At 41.6% G+C, this 11547-nt stretch overlaps 1 protein-coding gene across 3 annotated transcripts; it reads left to right on the top strand.

The window, feature by feature from the left end:
- The first annotated feature begins 123 nt into the window (after positions 1-123).
- Positions 124-11547, top strand: ZNF382 (zinc finger protein 382). 3 transcript variants are annotated; one of them, XM_037517921.2, is made up of 5 exons: positions 124-232; positions 2066-2139; positions 4975-5101; positions 5371-5466; positions 8566-11547. In XM_037517921.2, exons 2-5 carry the CDS (start codon positions 2131-2133, stop codon positions 9984-9986), a joined length of 1653 nt encoding a protein of 550 aa, XP_037373818.1. In that variant the 5' UTR covers positions 124-232; positions 2066-2130; the 3' UTR covers positions 9987-11547. The 3 variants fall into 3 exon arrangements, with proteins under 3 accessions (XP_037373818.1, XP_037373819.1, XP_054553083.1); XM_037517922.2 differs by lacking the exon at positions 124-232 and adding an exon at positions 413-491; XM_054697108.1 differs by lacking the exon at positions 124-232 and having other exon boundaries at positions 502-2139.

The following is an 11547-nucleotide window of genomic DNA, read 5'->3' as shown; positions in this document are numbered from 1 at the left end:
CGGACCCGCCGCCGGCGACCCGCGGCCGCGCTGACTGCTGGGAGCCGCGACCCGCGCAGTGCGCAGGCGCAGACGGCGGCGGGGCCCGGGATGAGGCCGGCGGGGCCGGGGGCTCGGAAGAGGAAGAGGAGGAGGCTGAGGAGCCGGAGGGAGCCGGGATCTCGGGCCCGGGCGGGCGCACTCGGGGAGCGGGGCCCAGCGGGGAGGAAAGTCGGAGTCCGAGGCGGGCCTGGTAATCCGGGGCGGGGAGCGGGGCCGGGCCGCGGGGCCCCGGGTGTGGCGGGGGCGAGGCTGGCGCGGGGGGCGCGCGGGTGCCGGGGCAGGGCCTCCGCGGCGGGGCGCTGCGCCCCCAGTCCCGGCGGGGCGCCCGCGTGCCCCTGCTCCGAGGTGCCGCGGCGGCTCGTGCGGGCAGTGGATGGAGTCGCGTTGCTGCGCGGGGCCGCTTCTGCATGTGTCTCTCGTTAGATTGGGCTCGAACCGGGTTCGAGACTGTAAGTGCCCAGGGGAAAGGGAAAGTGGGGTGTGTGATGGGATTGTGCAGTCTGCCGCCCGGGGTGCAGAACTTCCCGGGGCCGTGGGAGGTGGGTTTCCGAAGTAAGTTAGATTAAATGTAACTGCATGTGTTTGTCGCCTATTATGATGTGGGATGATTTTGTGACTGGGAAGCGCTGTATGACCACGTCTGCTTGGGTGTGGAAGATCTGATGATCTGGACAGTGGCTGCTAAGCCTGCCGCCAAAGCTGTAACTCACTAGCAGTTTAGCAAATAAAATAGAGGTATAAATATTGGAAAGGAAGAGGTAAGGTTTTCATAATTCCCACGTGGTAAGAAGATTCATTACAGGACAACACCATAAACCAAAACCAAGCATTGAGAGAAATAGTGTTCCCAGGTAGTATGCAGGAATAATGTTTGGGTAAACATGACCTAGGCATAACTAGTGTTTTCTACACTGCTGTATGATTGAAATTTCCTGTTCCTGGATAACAACACCGGCAAGGTCAGCACCTTCTTCAGGCATTCTAAGATAATAAAAGTGTTTGGAACACTTTTAATCACTAGGCCAGCCTCACTTTCACAGTTAAATAGTTATTTTGTTCATATATTCATTGGAGCAGTCAATGGCTACAAGTGAAAGAAATTACAAAAAAAGAAAAAATATTATCCTGTCTGCCTAGAAGTCTACAGAGTGGAAATATCTTTTTTTCTATTTGCATATAGGGACTACTAAAAAGTGTCACTCAATAATTAATACTTACCTATTAATTAATTTCAGTAATTAGCTTTATTAAGTAATGTGATACAGGTAAGTCAGTAAAAAGATGAAGTAATGAAATTAAAAAGAAAGTCCAGATATTCTTAAGCATCTAGGAACATGTTATATAGAGATAGCATTTCATATCAATGGAGGATATCCTCATATCAATGTGAGGATTACATTTCCATAAATATGTAGTATTGCTAAAAACAAAAACATACGGGGAAAAAAAAACTTCACAAGCAAAACATGAACAACTTTACTACATTAAAAAAAAAAAAAGGAAGACAACATTAACCAATTAGGAAATAAAAATTCAAAAAAGAGGAGATGCCTTCCCAGAAAAGAAACAAAAATTACTTCAAATTTACTAAAAGGAGCTTATTCTCATAATAAGCAAAGTGTTCATCAGAACTACAATACAATCTGATAGCAGAGCTTAAAAAGTTACTGTTGACTGCATATGCCAGGTGTGGGAGGTATTCTGCGCATTGATAACAGGATAAACTGCTAGGAAGTGACAGTCTGGAAAAATGCAATAGGCCTGTCCTCCATGGGAGATGGAAGGCACAATGTGCCTCCTCTGCACGCTGCTACGGATTTCCCAGAATCCATCCTACTTCACTAACAGACTTGGTTTGTGCAGCTGATGAGGGAGCAGTTTGTCTGTTTTATCACCAATTTGCATTCAGTGGGGTACACAGTGGGCAAGCGTTGAAAGTGGTAACTCATGCAGACTTAACTGAGCTATTCTAGGAGATCTCAAACTGGATTCACATGGCACCTTTCCCTCTCTGCCCTCTCAGGATTTTTTCCTTTTTCAAAAGAAGAGCTCTAAACAGGAAGTTCACCTCTTGCAGATCTCAAAGCCATGCCTCAGGTGAGACGATGTTCCTTTTCTTTCTGAAATAACTTGTTTTTGGGTTATCTGAGCATTTGTTTCCCTGTCCTGAAATTTCCTGAATGCTGGGATCTGCTGCCATGGAACTGGTCTGTGGCAGGGCCTGGATTAGGGGGTGGGAAGCAAGTGACCTATGATGTGAAATTTCAGCTCTGAGGCCCTGTGCCTCTAATACTCTCAGTCTAGCTTCAGCCCTGTTCCCAGTTTTTCTTATTCCAGTCGGAATAACTTAAGCCTTCTCCAAGTGCACCTTCTAGTTCTCTTCTTGGTTGGGTGGATCATCTCCTTTGTCAGTCTTCTCACAATGCAACTTAGCACAGAAATGTATTATCTTGATGTAGATAGGAATATTTTGCTTGAATGAGTCTACCTTGTCTAGATGCTGATTTGAAATCTAAGCTGGGAGGACGCATGATCAAGTACTAGCTTGATCATGTCCACTGACCTAGATTTTACACATCAAGTAAATTATAGACCAATCATTTGTGGTGAGATGTTCTTTTGTGGTTTTCAGGATAGGGATTTTATTATAAGTTTCTTTTTTTTTAAATACCTGTTTATTTATTTTTGCATAGAAGAACTGGAGTGCAGGCCAGAGATGTGGGGAGTGAGAAGATTTACCAGAGAGAGAGTAGGGAGCAGAACAGGCAGATCTACTGAAATACACTTCTGAGGGGAGCAGTGGGTGAGAGAGGAAAGGTCTACTGCACCATGTGGGTAGCTCCCTGACCGGGGATAGAACTCAGGTCATAGTAGTGATAGTGCTGAGACTTAACCCCTATACCACCAGGGAGGCCCCTGATTATAAGTTCAAACAAAAGTAAGATCTTCCACTTCTCATATCTGATCCTCCTATAATTCCTACAAACTGGCCTGCCAGTAAAACCTTTGCAATGTTTCAATGTTGTTAAATATTTATTCTTATCTTTTTCTGTTCCTTCTAATCTTTATATGTTGGTACAGAAGAAGTAAATGTGTATGTTATTTCCCTCTTGAAATACTCTACTCTTCAATCAAAGCTGATACTTTGTCCTTTTTTCTACATATAAAATAATTTTTTCAAGTCTTTCAGAAAATTACACTTCATTTATCAATACTTAAATATTACCTTTCTCTAGATACTAATTCGTTCTTTTCTCTTCACTATCTTATTTCCTCCGTCACAAACACACTCACTGTAAGGGCTACATTAAACTGATTCTAGTGACTCTCAAATACCTCTTTCCATCTTTGGCCTCTGTATGCCCAGCCTCCAACAGTTATTGCCACCTATATGTTCCACAGGCTTTCCAGTATATTTCCAAGATTTACTTCATTATCTCCTTTGATTTAGTCTGTTCTTTCTTTCTCCATTTTCATTTTCTACTGCCAGCACCCACCCACTTGCCTGTGTAGATAACCCAAGAACTATGCCTTTTTTACCATTCTGCAACCAACTTGTGACCCATCTGTTGTAATTCATCATGTAGTAACCCGTTGTCCAGTCTAGACCACTCATAACACCTTAATCTAGGAGACATATCTAATAGTGATTGTCTTTCCATCCTAAAACACCTCAATCAATCTTTAGTCTCCAAGCGTGTGGCTTTTAAACTAAAACTTTTATCACTAATACATGTGCTGCCTTAATGTTCTTTATCGTCCATTAAGCAGCAGCTCCAAAATGGGGTATGCTTTACAATGTAATGTATAAAGACAGTTTATAGGAAGGGAGAAAAATAGTAAGTTTATATTCAGAAAAGGTACTTATTAACGGTGATTACCAGTAATGCCTACTGACAGTTTAAAACTTTTTTTTAAAGATTTATGTTTGTACGTATGTATGCATGTATGTATGTATTTATGCACAGAAGAACTGGGGTACAGGCCAGAGGTGCGGGGGTGAAAGGATCCACCAAAGACAGAGTGGGGAGCAGAACAGGCAGATCTACTGAAATAGCTGCTGAGGAGAGCAGCAGGTGAGACAGGAGAGGTCTGCCGCGCCATGTGGGTAGCTCCTTGGCCGAGATTTAACCCCTAGGCCACCACAGAGGACCCTGCCTGCTGATGGTTTATAAGTCAATACAAATATGTTGAAATGTGCTCAGTACATTTTAAGACCACGACTTTGTAAGGTAAAATTCCAGAATGATTCCATAAACAAACATGCCCACTGCCTACTTTTACAGGCCTGTTTTTTTTTTTTTAAAACTCAAAGGCTCTTTGCTAATATACTGTTCCTTTGCTATTTCCTGAATTTTCCAACCAGTTTCTTTCTCCCCATGAATTTTAAAAGCTACTCTGTATTTCCACAAAACAGATTCATTGTGAGTACATTTGTCTTCAATGCAGCCTTGGAATACAAAATGAAATTTTTCTTCACTTTGTAGCACTTTCCCAGGTGTATATTTCTGCCTTTACAGCTGTAATTCCTACCATGTGTATTTACATGCATGCCTCTCTCGCAGGATCCAGTTCCTGTTTATTTTGCACCATCAGGCAATTAAGGACCTCAAGGCAAATAGTATGACTTCCTATCTTTAGCATGAAATAATAAGTCAATACAGTTGAGTATTTTCAGAGAGAATTTTCTTTTTTTTTTTGTGGGACCCTCGCCAGCGGCCGGGGAACGAAGCGTCGCTGCAGAGGTTGCGGGCAGCCTCGCAGCCCAGCGCTCAAGCACTGCGCCACCAGGGGAGGCCCTCAGAGAGAATTTTCTACAGTATACAGCAGGAAAACAAGTTTGACCACTGATCATTGTCTGAACTAGGGCTCCAATATCTAGTTCTCACTGGTTCCAATCACTTTAGGATGAACTAGACTGTGCCCTTACAGGGAGCAGTGTCATTCAAGGATGTGACTGTGGACTTCACCCAAGAGGAGTGGCAGCACCTGGACCCTGCTCAGAAGGCCCTCTACAGGGACGTCATGTTAGAAAACTATTGCCACCTCATCTCTGTGGGTAAGGAAGACTCGTGAACCTTTCAGTGTCATGCACCTCCCGGCATGAACTTCCAGAGTACATGGGACTTTGAATTTCAGGGATGAGAGGTAATGAACCCCCCCCCTTTTTTTTTAGCAGAAAGTCTGAATATGTCCTCACTTGCTAATGCAAAGCATTGGTAAAATATGAATGTGTACCTCATCTGACACCTCAAAACGGATACTTTCTCTTCTTCAATAGTTTCAAAACCCAAGCAGCTGAGACCAAATCTCATTTTTTATTATCAGGGTTTCATATGGCTAAACCTGATATGATCCGCAAGTTGGAACAGGGAGAAGAACTGTGGACACCAGAGAGAATATTTCCAAGTCAGCTCTACCTAGGTGAGTCTCTTCAGGTACCGTCTAGATACAGATAGGTGACCCCTGGAGTGATTTTAGGGACCTGTTTTCAGCCATGCATTTTGGGGTAATACTGTGTATTTACCTTTTGGAAAGTAACAGTTACTGACTTATAGATCTTCCAAATTTTGATACCTTTCTATATAGATATTTTTATATAAATATTAAAAATTAAATATTAATTTACAATATTTTAAAATATTAAAAATTAAAAATATTTTAGAAAAAAAAACCCAAACCCACTTTGTTGATCAACAGCAACTTCATTCTTTCTTTTCTTAATTTTTTTTATAGAACTGGGGTATATGCCAGAGGTGCAGGGGTGGTGAGAGGACTCACCAGAGACAGAGTGGGGAACAGAACAGGTGGATCAATTGAAATACACTGCTGAGGGGAGCAGCGGGCAAGACAGGAGAGGTCTGCTGTGCCATGGGGTTTAGCTCCCTGGCCAGGGATAGAACTCAGGCCTTCATGGTGGTAGTGCTGAGACTTAACCCCTAGGCCACCAGGAAGGCCCCTCAAGAACAGTCTTAAGCAAACCTTTTTTCTCCTATGAGTATATGATAGTGAGAAATGCAGTGATTTACAGATTAGTGCAGTGCTTTGATGTATACTAATGTGCCAGCATTTTACCCACTGTATTAATCATTTTTCTATATTTCACGATGTTTTGATATCTCTGGCGAAAAAAAAGACAAATGAAGTGTTGCTATTATTAATAAATAGTTTTGATTTTGTGGATCCCCCTCTGAGGTCTCAGGTGCCATACAAGTACTGGGGAAACTGCTAATGGTGCTCTTTTTTGGTGTTCTTCATCCTTTTTCTTTACATTTCAGTCCTCTACCTTCCTGCTTTTGTTCTGGTCTCCTACTTACAGGCATTCTTAAATCTATCCAAAAAGTAAAGAGAGGTCCTCCCTTGTGGCGCAAAGGGTTAAGACACAACCTATGGGGCTATCCGCAGCCACTGCAGCACAAGTTTGATCCCCGGCCAGGGAGCTACCCACATGGCGCAGCAGACCTCTCCTGACTTGACCGCTGCTCCCCTCAGCAGTGTATTTCAGTCATTCTGCCTGTTCTGTTCCCCACTCTGTCTCTGGTGAATCCTCTTACCTCCCCACACCTCTGGCCTATATACCCCAGTTATTGTATGCATAAATAAATCTTAAAAAAAAAAGAAATGGAAGTTTAAAAAAAAAAAAGTAAAGAGATGTCATTGTCTAATATGTGTCTTCCTGGTAGTTTTCATTTTCCTTCTTTCTTTCTTTCTTTTTAGGGTTGGGGTTAAGAGGTCTGCTGTGCCATATGTGGGTCAGCACCCTGGCCGGGGATTGAACTCAGGCCTTAGTGGTGATAGCACTGAGACTTTACCCCTAGGGGACCAGGGAAGCCCTGTTATACTTACTTAATCATCTCTCCATTATTTTGTTTCACGCTGTGAGAGACATCTTTCTATCCTCTCATATTCTCATTTGCCAATAATATCTTCCAAAATGGGAGCCTTATTATCTTGGTGTGAACTGCTGTAATTACAATTTGGACTTGGCAAAACTCACTTACTGTTAAGTTCTTCTAGATACACATGGCAAGGTCACGTCCTTTAGGGGCCTCCCCCATGGCACAGGGGGTTAAAGACAGTGCTATCAAGCTATCACAAGCCACTGCAGCACAAGTTTGATCCCTGGCCAGGGAGCTGACCCACATGTCACAGCAGACCTCTCCTGTCTCCCCATCGTTCCCCTCAGCAGTGTATTTCAGTCAGTCTGCCTGTTCTGCTCCCTACTCTGTCTCTGGTGAAACCTCTCACTCCCTGCTTTTCTGGTCTACACCCCAGTTCTTGTATGCATAAATAAATAAATCTTTAAAAAAAAAAATCACGTCCTTTAATCCACATTCAGATTCCAAGGGAGCTAGTCAATAAGAGACTGACTTCTAGAAACATATGTTTTAGTTCAGAAGGATATATTACCAGGTATCTTGCTTGGAATATTTATAGTAAAATAACAGGTTGTTGAAAGAATTCTTGAAAAGGATGGTCCAGAGTATATTTATATTCCAATGTCATCAAATTAAACATTAGCGATTAGAGGGTAGAAACGATACATGAAGTCTTTTGGAGAAATTGGATAGTGGCATGTCCCTAAATGCGGTTGAGTTTCTCAGGAAGGCAGTTTTACTTCAGATTAGTTTTGCATGTTCTAGAAGTGCATATAAATGGAGCTGCACAAGATATACATTTTTGCATAAAGCCTTCACTCTGAAAAATGTTTGAGATTCACCCCCTTTGTCATTGTGTATCAGGAGCTTTTTTCCTTTTTATTCTGAATAATACTCCATTCACTAAATATATGACACAGTATTACCTATTTATCTGTGGATGGATAATTCCAGTTTAGGGCTATTGTACATAAAATGCAAGTCATGGTAAGATGAATCCAGCTTTAAAATTGCCCTACCACATATGGTAACAACAGTAAGTTATAGTCAGAATTTTCTAAGAAAGATTACAGTCAAGGTCAGTCAGTGCCATATACACATAACGAAGAATCCAAGCCTTTAGCGGCCCAATAGGAAATAGTGAGGGTAAGGTCTCTTACGTCACTGGGAAGAAAACCTGAACCCATGCTCCCTAAAACTGAAAAAGTATCTCAACAAGTTCAAATGAGGGAAGTTAGAACTGATGGTCAGAAAAATTTATATTTTTTTAAAGAATCATTTATTTATGCATACAAGAACTGGGGTGCTGGCCAGAGGTGAGGGGGAGCGGTTAGAGGACTCAACAGAGACAGAGTGGGGAGCAGAACAGGCGAATGTACTGAAATACACTGCTGAGGGAGCAGGTGAGACAGGAGAGGTCTGCTGCACCCTGTGGGTCAGTTCCCAGGCCGGGGATTGAACTCAGGCTGTCATGGGTGATAGCGCTGAGACTTATAACCGCTAAGCCACCAGGGAGTCCTCAGTTTTTCCTAATTTTAATAGAATAGCAGGATTTATGTTTTTGTTCTGTGTTTTCCCTTCCAAGAGGTTATTTTGGCCTTTCTGTGTGAAGACTTACAATGTTGTTAATTGTATTCTTTTCTAGAAGAAGATGGAGACACTGAAGATGTTTTAGTGAAATTCAAAGAATACCAAGACAGGCATTCGGGATCAGTTGTATTCATTAACCACAAAAGACTAAGTAAGGAGAGAAGTAATATTTTGGGGAAAGCATTAGCCATAGGCAACAACCATATTATATCAAAAGCAACACTATGTGAGTATAAACCTGATGGAAAGGTTTTAAAAAATATTTCAGAATTAGTCATTAGAAATATCAGTCCCGTAAGAGAGAAGTTTGGTGAGTGTAATGGATGGGAGAAATCACTCCTCAATACCAAGCATGAGAAAATTCAGCCTGCAGGAAATCTCTGTAAACAAACAGAAAGGAGTCACAACGGGGAAGAAATTAACCAGCATCAGAAATTTCAAGCTCCAGAACAATCATTTGAACATATTGACTGTGGAAAATCCTTCCTGATGAAGGGAATGTTATTTACACACACAAGAGCACTTAGAGGAGAAAGACCTTTTGAATGCAATAAAGATGGAATAGCTTTCATAGAAAAGTCAAATCTAAGTGTTCATCCACAAAACCTTATGGAAAAGAAGCCCCATGCTTACAACAAATATGAAAAGTTCCTCTGCAGGAAGTCCATGTTTATTATGCAACAGCCATCTCCAACAGAAGAGAAACCTTTTCAGTGTCCTTACTGTGGGAATAGCTTTAGGAGGAAGTCGTATCTTGTTGAACATCAGCGAATTCACACAGGCGAGAAACCTTATGTCTGCAGTCAATGTGGGAAGGCTTTCCGTCAAAAGACAGCACTTACTCTTCATGAGAAAACTCATATAGAGGGGAAACCCTACATTTGTCTGGATTGTGGAAAGTCCTTCCGCCAAAAGGCAACCCTCACTAGACATCACAAAACACATACCGGGGAGAAAGCCTATGAATGTGCTCAGTGTGGAAGTGCTTTTAGAAAGAAGTCATACCTCATTGATCATCAGAGAACTCACACGGGGGAGAAACCGTATCAATGTAATGAATGTGGGAAGGCATTTATTCAGAAGACAACCCTCACAGTACATCAGAGAACTCACACAGGAGAGAAACCTTACATTTGTAATGAATGTGGGAAATCCTTCTGCCAAAAGACAACCCTCACTCTCCATCAAAGAATTCATACAGGAGAAAAGCCCTATATTTGTAACGAATGTGGGAAGTCCTTCCGCCAGAAGGCAATCCTCACAGTCCATCAGAGAATACATACAGGAGAGAAATCCAATGGATGCCCTCAGTGTGGGAAAGCCTTCAGTAGGAAGTCAAATCTCATTCGTCATCAGAAAACTCACACTGGAGAGAAACCCTATGAATGTAAAGAATGTGGGAAGTTCTTCAGCTGTAAGTCAAATGTCATTGTCCATCAGAAAACTCACAAGGTAGAAACCATGATAATTCAGTAAAGGATGTGACTTTTTTGGTAAAAACTTTTCAAGTCATGGTAAACCCTGTATATGATATTGATTATAAGTGTAACAGTAGTCAGCAGCTTCAAGTATGATATCACATATTTACCCACTGTTTGCTAGCCTATAAAACACACACGGGGAATTACTAGACAAACGACATGACAAAAGTCATTGGAAAAACAAGCCTAGATTACAATTATTAAAGTCAACAGACGTCAACTTCCTATGTCAGGTTGTTACACACATGTAAAAGTGCTTATTTTCAATTTCAGTACATACTTGTAAACCCATAATAAACAGCTTGCTGGCATGGTCCAAGGGCCACACTGTGAGCAGAAGTGCTTTAAAACAAAAAGGAGGTGTGAATTATATTTCTCGTTACAAATATAGAATACAAATTAGTTGCTCCCTCCTCAAAGTTAACCACAGCTTTGAATTCTAACATTATGAATTAGTTTTTGCATATTATAAATCTTCATATAAATTGGATTATATATCAAGTATTCTTTCCTATATGGCTTGTTTCATTAATCATGTCTAAAGCTCATCATTAGTGCATGTGGCAGAAGTTCATGTATTTCAGTCTGTATAGAATTCTATTATATCACAATTTATCCAGTCTACTTTTGATGGACCTGTTCATTGTTTACAGCTTTGGGTCAGAATAAATAATGCTCCTATGACCACATTTGTCTTCTGGTATCATATGCTCACCGCCTTTGTGTCTATATTAAGGAGTAGAATTGCTGGATCCTGGATATATGTATGCTCAGTCAGCTTTGGTAAAACGCAGAACAGTCACAGCATAGAATAATTCACCCTGAAGGGAAACAACCCAACATCATCAATACTGTGATGACTCAACCAGAAATTTCATGCAAGAGGGAAATTCTGTAAATTATGTTGAGGAAAATGGGTGTGCAAATATCTGGCTACAACCCAAATCTTAATCGTTAATGCCAGACTTTTATTTCAAATAAAAAAGGGAGAGTATCAAGCCCTTCCTTGTTCAATATATTAGAGAATTCTAACAAGAGAAATACACTGTGAGTACAATGATGGGGATAACCTTTATTCATGGCCTATATTATAGCAGAGTGATGAATATGGAAAAGCATATAGACATAGCTCAAATCTTATGCAACACCAGAGAATTCATATTGGCTAAGAACTCTTTATATGAAAGGATTGTAAAATTAACTAGGCATGGGCCTCCCTGGTGTCAGAGGAGTTAAACACAGTGCTATCAAGGTATAGCCAGCCACTGCAGCCTGAGTTCTATCCCCAGCTGGCCAGGGAGCAACCTCTCCTGCCACGCCCACTGCTCCCCTCAGCAGTGTATTTCAGTAAATCTGCCTGTTCTGCTCCCCACTCTGTCTCTAGTAATCCTCTTACACCCCCACACCTCTGGCCTACACCCCAGCTCTTGTATACATAAATAAATAAAATAATCTTTAAAAAATAAAGGTATGAATGTTTGGATTCCAGAGTCAATGAGCAAAAGTGTGGTTATTGCGAGATGACTGGACATGAATAAAAACTGGCCCTGAGATAA

The sequence above is a fragment of the Talpa occidentalis genome, unplaced genomic scaffold (assembly GCF_014898055.3).
Source record: "Talpa occidentalis isolate TD23 unplaced genomic scaffold, MPIMG_talOcc4v2.1 talOcc4.17, whole genome shotgun sequence".
Lineage (NCBI taxonomy): Eukaryota > Metazoa > Chordata > Mammalia > Eulipotyphla > Talpidae > Talpa > Talpa occidentalis.
This window is presented reverse-complemented; position numbering and strand designations above follow the sequence as displayed.

Bases quoted from the DNA above. Each gene is read 5' to 3' on its own strand.
- ZNF382 (XM_037517921.2), top strand. The intron at 5,102-5,370 runs GTAAGGAAGACT...TTTTATTATCAG, and splicing joins TTGCCACCTCATCTCTGTGG to GGTTTCATATGGCTAAACCT. The intron at 5,467-8,565 runs GTGAGTCTCTTC...ATTCTTTTCTAG, and splicing joins TCCAAGTCAGCTCTACCTAG to AAGAAGATGGAGACACTGAA.